This window comes from Diplotaxodon limnothrissa, linkage group LG17 (assembly GCF_057381915.1).
Source record: "Diplotaxodon limnothrissa isolate DT_005_m linkage group LG17, D_limnothrissa_male_GT1.1, whole genome shotgun sequence".
In the NCBI taxonomy this organism is placed as follows: Eukaryota; Metazoa; Chordata; class Actinopteri; order Cichliformes; family Cichlidae; genus Diplotaxodon; species Diplotaxodon limnothrissa.
The window spans coordinates 36,427,389-36,448,069 of NC_140612.1; the positions used below are offsets into that span (position 1 = coordinate 36,427,389).

The window sequence follows — 20,681 nt, forward strand, 5'->3', positions numbered from 1 at the left end:
GTTTCAATTTGTTTGATGATGCAGTTACACACTAATCAATATATATTAATAACATATATTCATACCCCCCCCCCCCCCCCCCCCTTTTTTTTTTGAGGAGGAAATGTCTCACAGTAAGATTCATTTTTAAAATCTGCTGTTACGAACTCCCCCAAAAGGCTACCCAACTCGTCAAATGACTGCTGATATACTGACAACGTACGTTGATGTTTTGGCTTGTGATCAGGGAGAAAGAGACTGTTGTGTAAGAAAACAAAAGCAGCGAGTGCTGCAAAAAGCCAACTTTTGACAGCTGCACAAGCGTACAGCGTATTTTTGAGAAAAAGGTCGTGAGGGGGGGGAGCTTGTGTGTGGGGGAGACAATTCACGTGCGTGCACTCCTGTTATTGTTTTGATCTGACCTTGGCATCACCTGACTCTTCTGCGTGGACAGAGTTTCGCTTGTCACATGTTGATTCTCTCTGCTTTTGTTCTCTTTCCCTCTGCCTCTATTTCTCCCTCTCTCATGCACACTATGGCACTTCAGCTGCTTACTGTAAGCAGGGAGGCGAATGGAAGATGAGAAGCTCATACTCGTGGAATTAATAATAAATAATTCTGGCTGAAGGCTGGGTGGTTGTTCTGGGAACAGACCGGGATGATTCTCCCGAAGAAATATTTACCACACAGTAGGAGAAGAGCCAGCAAACACAGCTAAAAACGCACATGCACACACATTCTCAAATGCTTGCATGATCATTGCACCGTGTTTTCACTTCTACATGGAAAGAAAACACAACATTCGAGGAAATTGTGAGTGCGTACACTCTGTCACTCTGTGTGTGTTCCCTTTTTCTTCTCCTGCTGTTCTCTTTGTACCAGACAAGTCACAGCTGCATTCAGTGCAGCTTAAACCACCTGTGCTGTCCCAGCATTCATGTCTTATTTTGTTTTAGTTTGGTAGTTTAGGAAATGTGCTTATCCACCCCTCTTGCAGTTGGAAAGCCACATTAAAAAGTGGATACCACTCATTCTGTTTAGCTTAAAGATGCAAAAGATGCTTTCGGTTGTCATCTAGCCAGCTATTAAAGGTTTTAGGCTGTGTTCAAAGAATAAACATGTATTTTAATTTAAACAAAAAAAAAGAAAAAAGAACAGGACCATGTTTGCCACAGCTCTGCTCATATACCAGGGGCATTGCTGCTGGTAATTTTCCTTCAACTCTTTCACATGCTGGAGCGTTTGGGGTTTCCCAATTTTTTTCTCTTGAATTTCACTCTTTCCATAATCTTCTTCCACTGCAAGAAAAAACAAAACAAAACAAGGTCTGTGTTGGAAGAATACTACTTTCCCCATTTTTTTTAAAGGAGGAGAGTAGAAAATGGGACAAAAACGTGAGTAAAAGCTGCCATATCTCTCCCCCCCCCCCCCCCCCCCCCCCCCCCTCCAGTTTTTAAACTACTAGTTTAAATTTATTACTTCTGTAAAAGTGAAAAAGAACAGGATGTAAGATGTGCTCAGAGCAGAAAAGTAAATTTATTTAATATAAAATGAACACAATTGAATATAAACTTCAATTCTAATAATAATTATAGATGTGCTCAGCTTTAACATCTGTTACATAGAACACAAGCAGAGAAAAACACAACACATTAAATTAATACAAACCATACAAAATCAAACGTTCTCTCGCTAAAACGTTTACATACAGGTTTCATTTTGGAACTGTTTTTCAACCATGAATAGAGCCAACAGTACCAACAATAATTTAAAATGTAACATGTTTGCTATCTATCTAGCATCTTATATTGACATGGAGTGATTAGCAATTTATATTAACATGTTGCGCTAACCAAACATTAAGCTCAATGGAAAATTGCTGCTTTTGTGATCCTATAGGACTTCCAACTTGACAAGCCGCAGTTTACAATCATCTTTCATGCTCTTCTCATACTGTTCCTGCATGATGATGTTAAAAAAATTGTTTTTCATACCTAATTCTAATCAGTTCATTCTCCAGATGTATACAGACTCATATTCTTTCTTGGTTTTCCTGAGCTTTTACATTCAAGTGAATGGGATTCACCAGTGGACAATCCAAAAGCATAACACCTAGGTGAGGATGGTTCGGTGCCCTTCATTACCATGGTTACACACAGTGAGAGCACCTTTGTCGTTGGATTCATTGAGTCTGTTTAGGGCTTGAGTGATTCCTGCGTGCAATGGGCTACATGTTCATTACAGTGTAAAGAAGGTACAATCTTTCTGGTTCCAGAATCAGGTGCGAGCTGTGAAAACATGTTTCTACCATTGGAAAAAAAAAAAAGGAAAACGTTCAGGGAGATCAAAGTCAAACTTTTGAGTTATTATCTCAAAATTTTAACTACCCAATTCAAACTTTTGAGTATGCTGAAATTCTGAGATAGTGAGCTGAAAGTTTGACTCATTGACAAAATTTTATTAATTTGTTTTTTTAGTGGAAGAAACAAGTTTACATAGGGAACAGACAGTTTGTGGATCAAAAAGAGACGTTTGTTGTATCTTAAATAATACCAAATTCAATTACAATGAATGAGTCTAGCTTTATTTTGAATTTCACTTCCCAAAAGAAAGGATTTGTGTTAAACCATCCACTGATATCTGTACGTCTTCAAACCCACAGTGTTTGAGCTTATTTCAAAGCCTAGGAGGATTTCACTCAGCACACCAAGTGCCAAGAACAATTTAGGAAAATACCTTTTGAATAACCAAAAACTGGATAGGAGAACTACTGGGAGCCATGTGAGGTGAGTGTGGTGGTGTGTGGAACTTGGCACAGATACAGACCCTGTTCTGGCACATCGAGCTGCTAAGCAGCCGGAGGGGAGGGAAACCTCCACGTGAGGTGCCACAGACACATGTGCGATATGATGGACACACACACACACACACACACTGGCAAAAGTCAGCTGCTTTATACTGTGTGTAGTATATAAATGCATACAATGTTGAAAATGCATGCATAAAAAGACAAAAGCATAAAAACAACCTTTAAAACCATGGCTAAAAGTTTCCTCACAATGTGCCCCTTGACTTAAAAATACTGAGATCATTTTCTGTGGTGGTGGCAGGGAACAAACTACGGGGGTGCTTTTCCAGTATTTCCAAGTAAGCACATAAAAGATTTCCATAGAACAAACACCACAAAGGAACTGGCCTGCTTGTTATCACTGTTCATATTGTTTTCTCACTGGGTTTCATACTGTATTCCCCTCTCCCCCTCACCATGTGGGTCTGTTTTCACACTTGTTTACTGCTTTTGTGATCTAGAGTACATTTACACAATGCTTTCCTTATCAAAGTGCATGTGTTTACCACTGGGGAATGATGTAAACGCCTGTGTTGACGTATGCAGGGAAATGGGAGAATAATTTACAAGTGAATGGAACCACATGCGCTTGTCTGAAATGGGCACAACTACCTGTGCTGTGCATGCTGTGCTGCAATGAAAGGGAAGACTCACTCCCATCTTGTCACAAGCTGATGCCTGGCCAGGGCCCCACTGATGGTACATTCAAATGCACTGCACTGGGTACCCCTTTGGCATCCCTTTTGCAGCGCAGTCCAACAGTCTTAAAAAGATGTCCTTCAGTGAAATAGATGCCATGAGATTGCAGTCAGATGTTCTCTGGTGGTGGTGTCACTGTCGCGGGAGTCTTCACTGTGGTAATGAAGAAAATAGTAGAGAAACTTGTTGCAGATGGGAAACGTTTACCCTATAACATCTGGTAATGTTATAGTTTAATCCAAGCTGTGACTTTGCTGCAGTCAGGGGTTGAAGTTGGCCAGAATAATTATTAATGGCACCTTCACTTATTTAGTTAGCAATTAAATCTTATAGAAAAATTAATACGTAATACTGTCAAGTAAGGTTTTTTTTCAAGTGTGTGTGTGTGTGTGTGTGTGTGTGTGTGTGTGTGTGTGTGTGTGCGCAGTGCAGCCTGTAGTTGCTTCCAGTTGCAGGCATAGAGATTTCTCCATCATCTGAGTGATGTGCGCATTGTGCAGATGTTGGTCGTGGTGCTTTGCTAGAAGTAAGAATAAACAGAGTGATGTTTTTTTAAGTGTTCAGGTAATTTACAATACAACTTTTCCAACAGCTCAACAAATACAATCAAATGAGTTTGGGTTGCAGGAGGAAGTAGGAGTACCTGGAGAGAGCCCAAGCAGACAAAGCAAGAACATGCATACAGAACTCCACACTGATTAATTAAAAACCAGGATCTGCTTGCTGTGAGGCAATGGTGATAACTAATTTGGGTTTAAAACCCTTCATGGTACAGAGTCAGCAGTGTTAAGAGTGTTTCATGATATTTTCCTGGCATCTCATTCTGGTAACGATGTGGTTATTCTTCTGCTTGATCAACCACTGCTTTTGCAATAGCTAACCATTAAAGTATCTTGTTAACAGCATCTTGCACATATAATGCTTTGAAAAGGTTTAGTTAATATTTAGTTGGTAGGCCGATTTCTGTCAGCTTCCTCTGCTCCTTTCTGGGCTTGCCGTGTTCCACAGGGTTTTATTTTGGGACCATTGCTTTTCTTACTTTATCGCCTTCCACTGGGACCCATTCTTAGAAGGCATGGGAGCACGCTGTGCTGACGATGGTCCCTTGACCTTGTATGTTTAGCCCATAGTGGACTTTACAATGGACAGATAAATTGATGCACTATAGTTAAGTCTAGCTTCTTTCATTTAAGGCCATGGGCAAAGGTGAAACGTGTCCTTTGTAGGCAGTGATACATGCTTTTATCATGTCTTAGCAGGATTACTGTGATGCACTTTATGTTAGTTATGTTAGTCTTGCCTCTCACATCTGGAGTTGGTTCAAAATACTGCTACTCATCCTATGACTGAAACGTATAAAAAAGAGCACAATATTGCTCTTCTGGCTTGCATGAGACATTGATCTTCTTGTTTTTATTAAATTATAGCAGTTTTACTTCTTGGTTTTGGGTTTCTATCTTTTATTGTTTTGAATGTAATTTTTTCAATTTTGTGTAGAGCACTTTGTGTCTATTATCAGTGTATTAAAAGTGGTTTATAAATAAAGTTGACATGGTACCAATCCACCATGCTGTGCTCCAGTGCAGTCTATAAAACAGGCCCGTTTTGCTTTTTTTTTGGACTCCTCCAAAAAAGGAAATATTTGATTTAGCTTGCAGGAGCATGTTGCTAACTCACTCGGGTAAAATTTTGACATTGTAGCTCAATGCACAACCAACCACACTAACATGAGGTAAAAAATTAGGATTCCACACATTAATGCAGTACAAAAAGATAATAGAAAAATATTGTCTCGAGCAAACAAAAACTGCATATGAATGTGCTATAAACTGAACGATGTGTTAGAGAAGCCTTCAGTAATTAACCATTATCTTACCAGGAAAACTGAACCAAGTAATTTTGTGGGTTTCATGCATGAAAGGAACTATGGATTCTCAGTGTTTACACCCCATATAAAAAGCTCCATCAACTCACTTTGTTGGCATGCATAATGAATATTCACATGCATGGACAATGTATGGATGGGTAGACAGATGGGTGGGCCATCAGTCGAGCTGATTGACAGAAGAAGAAATAAACACAGCAGCACACACTTCCCCACTGAGAGTGTTTGATTGATGGTTGGTTGACTGGAGGGGGTAGGGCGGGGTCTTTGTATTCAGTGCACTCTGCCACAGCTGCCACTTCTAAGCTACTTAGTACACGAAGACTCCCGTACACATGCATATATGTAAACACAGACATATTTACAGTAGATGCACACATGTATACTTAGAAGCACATGCAACCATGCTCATGTTTGCTTGCTCACTGACATACTGTATTTACACATGCTAGTGCATAAATGCACACATATCCATATTCAGTCGGTCAGTGCATAATGTAGCAGCACCTCCAGTGTTTATACTTGCTATTAATCTAATCAATAGTCTAATCAATACATTGATGAAATGCTTCCACCTTACAACCTGACACATGTGTATGCATCACCATAGATTAATCACATGGGAAAGGCCCTCATCTGTGTCTGTTGAATATTTTCTGCCTTCAGAGATGATTGATCAGATGCACGACCATCAGGTGGAATCATTAGCGCATGCTGAGAGTGTGTTCATGAACCTCCCTTTGCCAAACACGCAAGCCAAAAACACACAAATTGACCTTTGACCTAGGAGTAATTAGGCCCTCTGAGGGCAGTGGGAATGGGCCGTAAATGCCACTGAACACTGACATTCTCATCCAGTGTGAGGTTACCAAGAGGCCAAAGAGAGGGAAAGACAAAAAGTGATGAACAGATAAATAGATTGACAAATGGAACATGAGATGAACGGAGAGGCAGAAAGATGGTCTGTTTGACCTTCATCCTCGTAGAAGATTGACTTAAAGCAGCTTCCCCCTCCTATAAGCATTTTCTTGGCTACTGCCCTTGTAAATTCTGAATACCACTGAGCCAGTAAGAGTTATTCTTCAAAACACAGTCTTGGAAACTTTCAGTGGTAATCATGAAGTTGCATGACCTCTGTAGAATACCTTGGACCATAACGGACTTAAACGGATCCTTTCCACTTAAAAAGAAAGGTGGGCGTGGTGGTGGTTGTCTCGGGGTGTTACAATTAAAAATAAAAGTTGTTCTTTGTTTGCAGCTGCTACATGTACTGATATAGCAGTTGGAAGGCATAAAAATGATGTTATAGATTGACCTTTGTGACCAAAAAACATCTAAGAAGGCTGTTTTGAGGCATTCAGGTAAACTTTTATATTTCGTGTCATACACGTGAGTCAGTCAGCCAACCAATAACCTTTCAACATCAAGCTGACCCCTCACTGCCTTGGTGGGTGATGCCATTTCATGGTTACTGACTCTTTTGTGCCTGTGTGTGGGTATTAGGGGGTCACTGGTGGGAAATAGAGTTGTCAGGCAGAGTTTAAATCATTGATGTGTTCAATCATGTCAGGCTGGGGGTGAACCTCCTGAGTAAAATGTACCTACAAAGGTTCATTTTCAACCCTGAAATAAACACAGGGAAAATAGAAAGATCCGTACAAGTGGCTGGATATACTTTGATGACATAAGTGCTCTTCTTGTTGAATGTTGTGCAGTCTGAATTACCGTGATCTGAAATACTAATGAATAACTATTACTATTACAATTATTATACAGGATATTTATAGATTTGGAAAGTTTTGACCCTGCTCTTTCAAAAATAAAGAGATTAAATCACTTAAGTACTAATAAATCTTTTTAGATTTATGATTTAAGAACAAGTAGTTTGGTATAACTTGTCAGAAACAAATCTAGCCCTAGGGAAATTCACAATTCACAGTTCAATTATAGAGAGCAGTAATAATGTTAAACACTGGCAGCAAAAAAACCCAGCCTCACACCAAAATAAGGTTAAGCCTGGAGTCCCTGTAAGAAATACAAAGTGGCATCATAAAGTTCAGCGTCTGCTCATAAAAACTGAAAACAATACCTGATATAGATGTTATTTATCGTATGAGGGGCCGTACAAGCCAAAATTTATTCTTTCACTCTCACACACATACATTCTTCTTCCACACACATATATTTTCACTCTCACACACATATATTTTCACTCTCACACACATACATTCTTCTTCCACACACATATATTTTCACTCTCACACACATATATTTTCACTCTCACATACATATATTTTCACTCTCACACACATATATTTTCACTCTCACACATATACATTCTTCTTTCACACACATATATTTTCATTGTCACACACATACATTCTTCTTTCACACACATATATTTTCACTCTCACACACATATATTCTTCTTTCACATACATATACTTTCACTCTCACGTAGTTTTATTTTAATTTTTATATTTAGATATTTTTATTCTCATGTTTACACATATTTAACACACACATTGCAATATTATGCTCTCTTATACATGTATTTTAATCTACATATTTACACATTTGCACTCTAACATACATGCATTTTCATTTATGCATTCCTACATTTTGCTCTCATTTACATGCATTCAAAATGCATTTAATCTTACAAATAATATATGTATGTAAGAAGAGAATGCATACATATCTGAAGAAAATATATGTATGCAAGAGAATAATGTATGTGAATGAAAGAGTATAGTGGAAACGGAAGGAGTTTAATGGAAACGGAAGGCTGGGTGTCTGTACCGCTGTGATTGGCTGAGAAGCACGCGCGGGTCACTTTCAAGTGTCTGACAGCATGGAGGGGTGAGAAGAAACTGGAGTTCTTCAGCAAGCTGTCGGGTTGTTAAGAAATATTTTATCATCTCCTGAAACGGTCACATCGTTGTCCTCGTCACTTGATCGAGATGGGACGGGCTCAACTGCACCCAGTGTTACCCACAGCACGGTGGAAAGTGAGATGAGGGAACTTTTTAGACCAGCTAACACCCGGGTATCTTCAACGAGTCAAGTAGCTACACGGAGTTCGACTGGAGTGGGGCAGTCTTTGCGATATCAGACCCAAAAACACTTTGGCAACTGGAACTGCAGATCAAGGAAAAGGTAAGAACAAAACAGTTTGCCACTTAACTATACAACTGCGAAATACGAAATGTGCTTTGCTGATTTAGCAACGCACTTTTTTACCCTTATAAATTTTTAGCCCTAGCTAATTTATTCAGCAGCATCCACATTAAAAACAGTAAAGACCGTGGCATTTATTTCAATATTAGTGGCTGTTTGTACTTGTGACCCGAGTGTAAGTTGATGCTTACTTTAAGATTACTTTATTAAATCTTCTTTATTAATGTGGGAGGTGGTAGCTACATTAGCCTGCTAAATAAAAGGTTGGGTTAATTTTCTTGTTGTTTTTGTTTAGTTTTGTATTTATTTATTTATTTATTTATTTATTTATTTATTTTTTGGGGTAGAATTTTAATCTTGCTAGAAGACATCAATCCAACTCTGTGTTGTGAGTGGATCAATATCTGTACCACTGTAGAGGTAGATAAACATGGATGCCAAGTCATGCCTTCAGTCCAGTTTCTACAGTGTATGAAATAAGAAAAAAAGAAATATGATCGGTGTCTTTTTTGTTCTTTAGTCAAAGTAAAAAGTAATAGCAAATGTTTCTTTGTATGCCTCTTTGTAGAGCAGTAAAAAAAATCCTTATGCATTGTACTATATATTTATTTATTTATTTATTTATTTATTTAATTCAAGCGTCAGTGAATTAAAATGGTCAAACCCCAAAACATTTTCTATTTTACGTACATTTTCCATTTTTTTTCAAAGGCAATTTATAGGCATGCTATTACTTTATGCATTTTTTTTCTTTCAAATTATGTTTCTGTTATTTGTGTTTGCTATTATACTCAACTCTTACATGCACAAGCAACTTTAAACATATTCAAGTGGGCTAAATGGCTAGCTGCGATACTGTTTTTTTTTTAAATATAAACTGTGTAACATTTTATTTTATTCATAAAAGCTTACCAACAGTTTAACGTGTAAGCTGGTCACTACCAAGTGACATTAGCAACTTTCTTAAGGAACTGATAGTGTCTAAGTATAGGTAAATAAAACAAAAGATACATAAATCTGAATATAGTTTCTGTTTTGTTTTATAGGGCCAAGACACATTATCATGATACTTTCAACAAAGATGTCATCCTTCTTCCACGGCCATCAAGCAGTGTTGTTGTCAAGCATCGCACAAAACAACATTTACATGAACAAGGGCATATATTGAATGGATTTGAATTCCAAAAATCCTGGGACCAGAAAACTGTCTCTGAACAAATAAGGGACGCCTTTGGAGATAAACTTTCTATTGATGTAAGGTAGGTTGTGCTAGCAGTCGAAACCTAATGCGACACAGCTTTTGTCAGTAGTCTTTTCGATATCTAGGCATTTCAAAGCTTTACATAACGATTTAAGTCAGAGAACAGGTAGACATGAATCAGTAAACTAAAATAAAAGAACCAAATCAGTTATCCTTTCTTGAACACTCCATTTTTGGCATACTTTTTTGACATTTGTATAAAGTTTACTTCTGTTACTACTGGTTTCAGTCTGATTCAAAGAGGAAAACAAGATTAGCTCTAAAAAAGTTATTGGAACATTTTTGCTGTTTTGGATTTTAAACATTTTACAACTTACTGTAACTGTTTTCCAGCCTGGAGTTTCTGATGGCTTGTGGCAACAGACTGATTGCGCCCAAACTGCGAGCAGGACAGGAGCTGGATGCAAATCTCATACATAAAATTTATAAATCGAAAGCCCTATACGTCAGACCATCAAAACCAATTTTGGTACGTTATTTGACTTTTGAATGAATCTACATAGCACTGTACAGTAATAATATGAAGACCAGAAATTGGTGCATAAACAACCTTTGAACTTTCTCATGTCTGTTCTTTTTAAACTTGCCTTTCACCTTTTGTAGTTGGATAGAATAGTACCAAGTTAATGTTCCTTTTTTAAAATGTTAATCCTAAGCTCTGGTATTGACTAAATTTACAGCTGCTCTGTTGGACTGTTTGTGAATTATAGAACGTAAGACTACTGCTGTTCAGGAGATGTGTTACAATTTTGTCTGCCTAGTATGTAAAAGTAATTGTGAGAAAGATCTATTAACTCTTGAAATTTCTCACCCTATGGTAGCTGGGATAGGCTCCAACCACCCCACCTCTGATAAGAATAAGCAGAAGAGGTTGGATATATGGTATTTAATGTTCAAATTCAATATATGTGAATTATTATAATTATTATTTTATTTCTAAGGATGATATTACAAGCTACAGCAGTGAGGAAAACTGTGAAGAAAACCCTGTTTCATCAAGGCAGCTGCGCTCATCATCTTCAGACAGTTTTGCCAGTTCAACAGCTGCCTTCCAACCAATCTCTGCTCCGACGCAATCTCCTGCCTCATCAGTTTGTAATGGAACATTATTAACGGAAACTCCTGCCTTGACCCATGAAAGTAGTATCTCACACAAGTACAGCAGCGCTTCAACAAACATTTCCTTCAGCCAGTTACCAGTGTCTTCATTGGAAATCTACCCTTCCACTAGTCAGCCTTCTACCTCATCATCTGTATCTTTAAGTGATCCAGTTCTGGTCCTGACGTGCCGAAATACCTCAAGCTCACCCTACCAGACCAGGAATCCAGAGAATCATTGTTCAGCATTACCCTCTACATCAACACACAGTCAATCTGTAAACTACGATAACTACCTTTCAATCATGACTCCACTATCTGACATGTCTTCTGATGATGAGGAACTTAACCAGGCTATACTAGCAAGCCTGCAGAGCGAAAGGTTAGTTTCAAATACAAATGTTTTACAGTAGCCAATTAAACACACCATATTTGTTGCAATCCAATACTGTAACCAGTGTTGTGAAGGAGTGTAATCCATCCTCAGATATTTATATGCATATATGATATTTATATTTGCTGTTAACAAAACAGTTTTTTGAATAATGTCTACAGAGTCAAATGATAATGCTGTAATGCTGGCAAATTTTATTTTATTTGAAATAGGCAGCGAATTTTTAACAGCCTATCTGACAATGAAATGAAATTTACTTATTGTGCATTGAAACTATTTTTCTTTGCTCTAGTGCTTTCTAGTTCTCCAAAACATATAAACAATATAAAAAGCCACTGAGCAATATACTCCTTTGTACATTTTGCTTATGATTATGATAATTTCCTTTGGTGATTAATAAAGTATGCTGATTCTGATTTTGACAAAACTTTGTATGTCCTTGTAGCCCTTGTATGTGAATGTTTTTACTGATGTTCTTTTCAATATTTTTTTCTTTTTTTTTCTTTTCTTTTTTCTAATCCTACAGGACTTCAAGTTGTTTGGTATCAGCAAAAGATATTTTGGAGGAACTTTCTGCAAAAGTAAACCAACAGAAGAAATGCAAGTTCAACATTAATAGATCAACAGTCCTGGATGGAGCAATTAGAGGTTTTAAACGAGCGACATATGATCCATGCCACACAATTTCTGTCAGGTTTTCTGACGATATGGGAGTACCTGAAGAGGCTGTTGACTTGGGTGGACCAAGAAGAGAATTTCTAAGACTTCTGATCGAAGCTTTGCCCCTGTCTCCAATGTTTGAGGGTGAAGAAGGTAAAATGAACTTGGCGCTTGATAGTGCTGGTATGTATTGATTTTAGGCTGATATCCCTGGAGTAATGCAATAAAAAAATCATTTTTATAAAGTTCTTGTCAAGCGCTTTCATGCATCTATTGACATGTAATGTTTTTCATTATTTCTAGCCATGAGGGAGGACAGGTACTTCATTGCAGGCAGAGCCATTGCAGTAAGCCTTGTACATGGTGGTCCACCAGCAGGCTTTCTGTCCCCAACACTCTTCTCTTGCCTTGTTGATGGCCCAGATTTGGCTAAACCAGTTTTAGAAGATGTTGCCGATAGTGACCTGCGTGAAAAAATTAAAAGGGTAAAACTGATTTGTCAGTTGTTGGATAATGTTTTAGTATTGTGTGCATTTCGTTCTACTCCATGTATTAATTGGGGCCCATTAATTTTTTATTTTTTTATTTGAAGGTTAAAGAGTGTAAATCCTTTGAAGATCTGATAGTAGCAACTGAGCCACTTCAGGAATACTTAGCCAATGCTGGCTGCCTGAGGCCGCTACGGAGGCTGGAAGACAAGGATCTGCTTATACATGACATTATCATGTTCCAAGTAATACACAGAGTCCGTGGTCCATTTGAAAGGTATGTATGTATGTATTTATTGTTGTCCAATAAGTAACTCAAACCCATGCTGATTGCCTTGTATTCTGGGAATTTTGTGTGACATTTCTTTATGTGTAGGTACACCATGCCTCCAAAGGTGACAGCATCACATGAAAAATGCAGATTTGGGATATACACTTTTGATGATGTGAATAATCTGAAGTAAAAATTATTGTATATATAAATTCATATGTTTTAGATTATACTTCTTGGATCCATTCATTTTTGATGTGATTTGTGATTTTAAAGGTAATTCTGATTATCATTTAGATTTCAGGATGGACTACGGACACTTGAGGTGCTGGACAAAATCCAAGATCACCCAGAGAGTTTTCGCACCCTTCTATGCTGGTCACCTTCAGTGCTTACAGCTGACCTTCTTGACAGCCTCTTTACCATCCGCCTTTCTCCAGCTGGGAGCAATAAAAGGCAGGCTGAAGCAGTTGTCATTAGTTTCTGGAGAGACTACCTAACAGATGCAGAAGGTAAATTTAGCGTTTTAAGCATTGTGTTCAATTTATAATGCAGTGCATCTTTTCATTGAATCAGTTAAAAGTAGAAATGCTTGCTGTGTTTTTTGTCTTTAATGCCATTTTTGACAGTATTGCTTTTCCTTTAGATCAAGACGGAACACAGAAGCTGGGGACAATTCTTGCCTTCGCCACTGGAGCCAACACTGTTCCACCAATTGGCTTCTCTCCACAACCGTCCATTGAATTTCTTCACCAAGAGCCAGATGCACAAACCATGTCTAAACTACCCATTGCAAACACGTGCATCAATTGTTTAAAGTTACCACTTCATACCTCTTACAAAGACTTTCAGGAGAATATGGACTTTGCATTAGGTAATACACATGGTTTTGGAATAGCTTAATTCCTGGTCAGGTTAGTATGCTAATCTGAGTTTTGCACTCAGTTAAATTAATGAGTGTCAACCATTAAGTAATTCTAAGAGAGGGGGGGGGGTGTTTTGAATATCATTGCATTTTCTTTCCCAGAAATCAAACAAATGTTCAAAATGTTCCACCTAAAACACCAATTAACACGCTTGAGACCAAGCTGAATTTACTTTATGTTGCCATATTTCATATGTCACCCACCTATTTTGTGATTGGAGGCTCTGTTTTTGCATTGACCTTTTAACAAATGTTCATTTGCTTCAAGTCTTTTTGCTTGTCAGGGTACCATTCTACAAGTATACAATAGTTATATATACTAACATAATTCAATAATAATTTTTTCATTGCATTAATTTATGTGCATTGTGATTATTTTTGTTTTCTAGGTTTGTACTTGTTTGTTGCTTTTATTCTCTGGTGTTCTTCAATATTGTTTATCTGACACTTCTATTCTATTTGATCAGTGATCCATGTTTGATGTATTGACTGTATGACTGTATTAATGTTAATGTTATCAGTTTGAGTCATCTTGTTCCAAGACAATACATCTGGTGATTGTGATGACCAAAAACCTCAATAAAATGTGGTTGCACAAATTAATTTTTTCTTTTAACAAGGTGTTTTAAAACAAAACATGGTTGTAAAATCTCAACACACTCACATAATACAACTCATAAATTCTTTAAAATTGTATACAAACCGTAAACATGCATGTAAAGGTTGATAGTAGCATTCTTGAAATTTAAAGCTGTGACTAAACTTCTAATAATACTGAACTAACAACAGTCTTGGCACTGTATTCTTTTTAAGCTGCACAACCACAATTACAGTAAATGAAATTTCTCCAGAGGCCTTGTTGATATTTTAGGATTGTCTCTCAAGAAAACGAACAAGGTTGCAAAATAAATCTATACCGTTATTGCCATCATCTTCAAATGGATCAAAGGTCTGTTGAAGTGTAACCATCATGGTGTCACTGATGGAAATGTTAATTGATGGAACAACGACATTATTGTTTGTCTCCAGCTCTGGCAGTGGTCTGCATTCATCAATACCAAAGTCATTTTCACAAATACCATTCATATTTGGGTTATGTATTCCTGCATTGTTGATAATGCCCCTTTGCCACAGCTGAAGAGGGGTTTGCCCTCCTTGTGTTGAAAGTCCATGGTTATTCCACTGGTTCTGAAATTCTGTGGCAGCTCTTTGAATACGTGGCAAATATATATAATGAAGACAAAATAAATGGACCTCATTAAGTGAATCTAATACACCATGCTCCTCCATAAAATTGAAAAGATTAACAAAATGATATGAGACCACTCGATTTAATTCTGCCCATAATCGCTCAATTCTTTGATTATGCACAGACCTGCCAGTGATAACACTATGCCTGTTCAGTCCTTGCCTGTAAAGCATGAAACGGGCAACACCAGTGTTTTCTAGTCCATGATCACATCTCACGCTGGATGGCATTCCAAAGTTCTGAACACCAACCATGAACAGTGACAAAACACTTGATGCCCTGTTGTTATCTAAACACGCAAGGTAGATGATGGTTCTACTGAAACCATCCACACAGCCATGGAACACCATCCTCCATCTCACAAGTTTGTGGTTTCCATCTATATGCCTATAGAAAAATGAAATAAGTAGAAGTTATGTATGGGGAAACTATGACATGGTCAAGGATATGCACACGTTTGAGTAAATAAAACAATGAGTTATTTTGCTTTAGATAATCCATTTCGCTATAGACTTAGAATCAGGACTGTTTTTCTGTTAGAATTTTCTCACCATAACTGATTGGGGAAAGGAACACTGTACAGTCGTCGACGTATTGCATTGCGTCTTCTGAGGGAACGTCCAAAGGGCTCAATTTCTTGTAGACTTTGTCTTACACGCCACCTTTGGATTCGTAACCCACGTGATCTCAAGCTGCCATGCACATATCGTTCACCTGCATTTGTGGTATACTGAAGGATTTCCCTAACAACCCTGTTCAGGTTTTCATCGGATAATGTTGCATAAGTCAGTGGCTCAATGCCAAGGTCCTCTCTGTGCCTGTACAGAGTACGGGAGCTAACCCCTAAGCATGTTGCAATGCTTTGCCAGTTCATTCCAAGAGATACTAAATGAGATATTTGCTCTCTTGAAATGCTGTATCGCGGTCGACCTTGAGAGCAAGTCATGAGAGGTGGAGGTAGCAAGACAAGTCTGTTCTCAGATGTAGTTCCTTGTCTGGTTTCATAAGCAGTCAGTAAAAAAATTAGCCATCCATTTAAGGACTGTAATGTATTCACTGCTACTCTATTTCTTGCATCGTCAACAAATCTTGAGATGGACAAAATTCCAGATAAGGTTTGAATGTGATCACCAAGTTCTCTATGGAGCCTCTGACGAACAAAAGAATCTGTAGCTTCTCTTTGAATTTGTTCCAAACATTCTAATACATTATTTAAAAAAGTTCTAATGTCATTTTCATTACTACTTACTCGACAAATTAACTGCAATACTAGCAAAGAAAGCAGGACAACTTTGAACAGCTTCATTGCTTGGTTCTTCTGGTTTAGGTCTGGGTATGTCAAGTAAGTTCTCCAAGTGTATTACATTTCCTGGTTTAAGAATAACTTCCTGCTTAAAGGATTAACTTCCTGTGTTAGGAAATGCAGATGTGAATGTCAGAGTGTATGTATGCAAGGGTAAAGGATAAACACTGGGATTGTATGTGTATATGAGTATAGGAGTACAAATATATATGTGTTGAAAGGTAAAGGGTATGTATATATATGTATGACTAGAAAGGGCTGCACCTGAAAGGAGAATAAATATATGTCAACATAAAAATATGTAGCATTAAGAAAAATAGAATACATGTGTGTGAAAGGAAGATTAATGGATTTATGTGAGAGTGAATATACATGGATATGAATTAAGAATAAAGGTGTGCGAGATGACAATATATGTATGTGAGAGTGAAAATATATGTATGTATGTGAGAGTGACAATACATGTGCATGAAAGAAGAATATATGTATGTGAGAGTGAAAGTATATGTGTGTGAAAGAAGAATATATGTATGTGAGAGTGAAAGTATATGTGTGTGAAAGAAGAATATATGTATGTGAGAGTGACAATACATGTGCATGAAAGAAGAATATATGTATGTGAGAGTGAAAGTATATGTGCATGAAAGAAGAATATATGTATGTGAGAGTGAAAATATATGTGTGTGAAAGAAGAATATATGTATGTGAGAGTCAAAGTATGAATTTTGGCTTGTACGGCCCCTCATATTATCGCCTATTACAACACTTTCAAATAGGTGATATTTTAGCTGCTTAATCCTCCAAAAAAGGGAAGAAGATGCATATGGCAAAATCTGAAATCTGAAAAAAAAACAAAACCAAAACCTTGGAAAATTCTAGTGTATAACCTTGTTAATTGAAAATAACCTAATAATAAAGTCCTGGTAGTGCTCCTTAGCTGATGTGAGCCTTTGTGATGGAAAACTATAGACACTAAAAACGGTTGTTAAGTCTCCAAGCTGCAGTCGGAGCAGGAGTCTACATTTATATCAAGTATAATTTATGATGTTTTTATGGGAAACATCTTGATCACTATTACTCTTTTTGATGAGACAGAAGAAAGCTAGTTCCACCTATACGAAGGTTTTAATAAATACAAAGCCAACAGGAAGTTAGCACATTAGCAGTAAAGCTAATGTGCTAACTTCCTGTTGGGTCTGTACTTATTCATTCTGTATAGTGGTAACACTCTTCTGACTAAGCCAGACCATTTAGGGTATTTCTCTGAAATGTAAAGTCTAAATGACTCACATAATTCATCATGCTTTCCAACAGCTCTTATTGTGGTTTTTTTTTTTTGCTTATTACAGGTACATTAGTCGTTTTGTCCTTCTTTTTTTCCTCTTACACCCATTTCCATTTTGCTACATGTTTCTTTTGCCTTCTTTCTTAATTGGAATCTTTTTCCAGAATAAACTGAGAGCAAATTTAGACATAACTCAAGAATATGACAGAAAACAAATGGAAGCTGTCCTCCTATATGTACCAGCTAATGTACGGCCTTCTTCTCCACTCTGTGGTTGCGAATCATCCGCTGCCACTAAGTGACAGACTGCGCCTGGTCTGCTCGGTGGGAGGAAGAGCTGAGACAGATACTCATATCTCACTGCCTGCCAGCCACACCGCAGGAGTCATCTGCTGTAATAGGCTTGAGCCACACACATGTTGAAGAGAAGCCTATCCACGTGCATTCGAGCCACATATGGATGCACAAAGTGGACATGAAAACATGCTACACCTGCACACAGCGCAAACACATGCAAAGTTGCAAGTAAAAGATAGAGCCTGGATGCCATACATGTATGCTAAACAAGTGCATGTATGACATACACACACACAACATTTAAAACACTGATAGGTGAATTAAACAACATCAATAATTTGTTTACAACGCCCTGCTCTGCTGGGAAACCATTCATGTGCATGTTACTTTGACATGACCCTTGGAGCAATGCCGCTGTTAGGCAGAAATATACCCTCCACACGGCCCAGCTTGAGGAACACAATAAAGGATCCAAGGCATTGAGATATGGCTTTCAAACTCCTAATGCAGGATGGTCCAGAACACCTCATAGCACCTATATCTGTGCCCGAATATGCCAGAGCTGTTTTGGTGACATGACAAGGACAAGGACCTCAGGAATTCGCATGATAAGGTGCGGCCAGGTTTCACAGTGAACACACCCGAAACTCTGGCTGATTGGGACCCACACCCAGTTTCACACCTTGGCTCAGGCGATTAGAGGATCATCAGGGGGTCCTTTTGTCCCTCTGTGGGGGGTTACTCCCACTAGGTTTATATCTGGGACTCTCCACCATTTGACCTTAGAACTGAAGAAGCTTCTCGGATGAGAGGTGAAACGTCTTCAAGCAACTTAAAGAAGTCCAGACGCTTTTCTTTGCAAGCTCCTTTGACGACAAGGACCTTCACAATACCAGACATGTTGTGACTGATCAGAGCACTTATAAATTCCCACTCCATAGGAGATGTCTAGCGTAATACGATTTAGTCACACACTACTGTGACTGCTGCAGTGTTAGCCCATATGGATGGATCACAGTATGAAAAGGACTCAAATTTAGATCTGGAACGTTAAGATCTGTTTATACAGACATCAAACCTGGCACGTGCCACTGAGCTAATGGACGCTACCAAAGTTAAAGGTATCTGTGAAGTCGGCTGAGCAGTCCATCACCTATTTGATGTTTGCACATGTAGAACATAAAAGCAATTATCAGATGAGCTTTTCTCATTATTTTTTGACCACTTCTATTTCAAAAGAGGTTGTGCACAAAATGATTGAAAGTGTTGCCACCCCCAGTGCAAGGTGGAGGCTGAATCACTTGATGAAGCCAACAGAACCACACCATCTGCAAAACGCAGAAACAGCATCCTAAGACCACTGAACCTGACATCCTCCCCACCCAGAAATTATGTCCATAAACTATATATATGTGTGTGGAGAGAGAGAAAGAGAGAGAGAGAGAGAGCTCGGTCAGTCTCACAAAAACACACATAAAATAAAGTGCATGTCATTCTTTTATTCCACATTTGCTGTTACAACAAGAGTAGATTTAGCTGAGCAAAGTAATAAAGAGACAGAGCAATGAATAGGTAAGACTGAAAGGAGAGATTATTCATGACCGCTTTACGAGCAAAGCGTCACTGATATTTCTAGCTTTGGTAGTTTGGTACAGGGCACTGCTGCTACTTAATGAGACAATGTAGCATGTCTGAGGCCACATTGGAATTAATATTAAGGCATCTTCAAAATGGATGTAGCGACTATTTCTCTCACTTGTCCTTGAAAACTAAGATGCAGTTGGAGTAATGTTTCACTGTAAAAAAGCTGATTATCAAATATTTTTGGCACACGAGCAATTTTGACTAATTGTTTTAAGAAGGGACAAAGATAAAAACAGCTTTTTCCCCCTAAATCTGTGATTCATCCAATGGGAAAACTCTTCTCTCCAGTACTTTGGTATACAGTCGCTAGAGACTTTCTGATCTGCCCTCTCAGAAACTGGAATAACGATCTGAATTTGCCACTCCAAATGCATTGTTCCCAAGGGGCAGCCATACAACCACCAGAGCCTTAATGGATTTGGGGCAAATTTTATCCACTCCAGGACCCCAGACACTGGAGTTTTCTTAACTACCTGACATGTGAGTCACCCAGCCGCATCTATAAAATATGTATTGAGAAGATCCTCAAAGTACTGCATCTATTGCCTGACTGAATCCTATCTTATTGCTTCATCCTGGTCATGGATCACCAGACTATCTCTTTATCCTCATGAGGATGTTCAAGGGTGTGTGGGGGTTTGACCAACCAGAATACATGCATTTTCTGGACTTAGAGAAGGATTTCAATCACATCCCTCGCATGTCCTCTGGGGAGTCCTTCAGGAGGATGGGGTATTAGGTTCATTGTTACTTGCTTTTCAGTTGATGTAAAACCATAGTAAGTGCTTGGTTGGCATTGCTAGCAAAAGGCCAGACTAATTCCTGGTGTGTGCTTGACTCTGCGAGCACTGTCCTTTGTCTCCAATTCTGTCAACTACTTTTATGGACATAATTTCTGGGTGGGGAGGATATCAGGTTCAGTGGTCTTAGGATGCTGTTTCTGCATTTTGCAGATGGTGTGGTACTGTTGGCTTCATCAAGTGATTCAACCTCCACCTTGCACTGGCGTGGTTTGCAGGGAAGCATGAGGCGACTGGAATGGGAATTAGCACCTCCACCTCCATAGTTCTCAACTAGAAAAAAGTGAAGTGGCTACTGTAAATCAGTTATAACTGACTTCCCCAACTGGAGAAATTTAAGTATCTCAGTGTCTTGCTCATGAGTGAAGGGAGCGTAGAGTGTTTGCAGTGATGCAGATGATGCATTGCTGTGGTA

General features: G+C 38.4%; 1 protein-coding gene across 1 annotated transcript in view; it reads left to right on the forward strand.

The window, feature by feature from the left end:
• The first annotated feature begins 8,392 nt into the window (after window positions 1-8,392).
• LOC146615373 (uncharacterized) overlaps window positions 8,393-20,681 on the forward strand; it is a 111,414-nt gene continuing 99,125 nt past the window's right edge. The window contains exons 1-9 of the mRNA XM_085375555.1: window positions 8,393-8,570; window positions 9,638-9,850; window positions 10,186-10,321; window positions 10,794-11,332; window positions 11,871-12,187; window positions 12,308-12,489; window positions 12,597-12,769; window positions 12,869-12,952; window positions 13,061-13,275. Of these exons, the coding sequence (XP_085231681.1) occupies window positions 8,428-8,570; window positions 9,638-9,850; window positions 10,186-10,321; window positions 10,794-11,332; window positions 11,871-12,187; window positions 12,308-12,489; window positions 12,597-12,769; window positions 12,869-12,952; window positions 13,061-13,275 (2,002 nt within the window). The 5' untranslated portion in view covers window positions 8,393-8,427. The remainder of the gene's footprint in view (window positions 8,571-9,637; window positions 9,851-10,185; window positions 10,322-10,793; window positions 11,333-11,870; window positions 12,188-12,307; window positions 12,490-12,596; window positions 12,770-12,868; window positions 12,953-13,060; window positions 13,276-20,681) is intronic.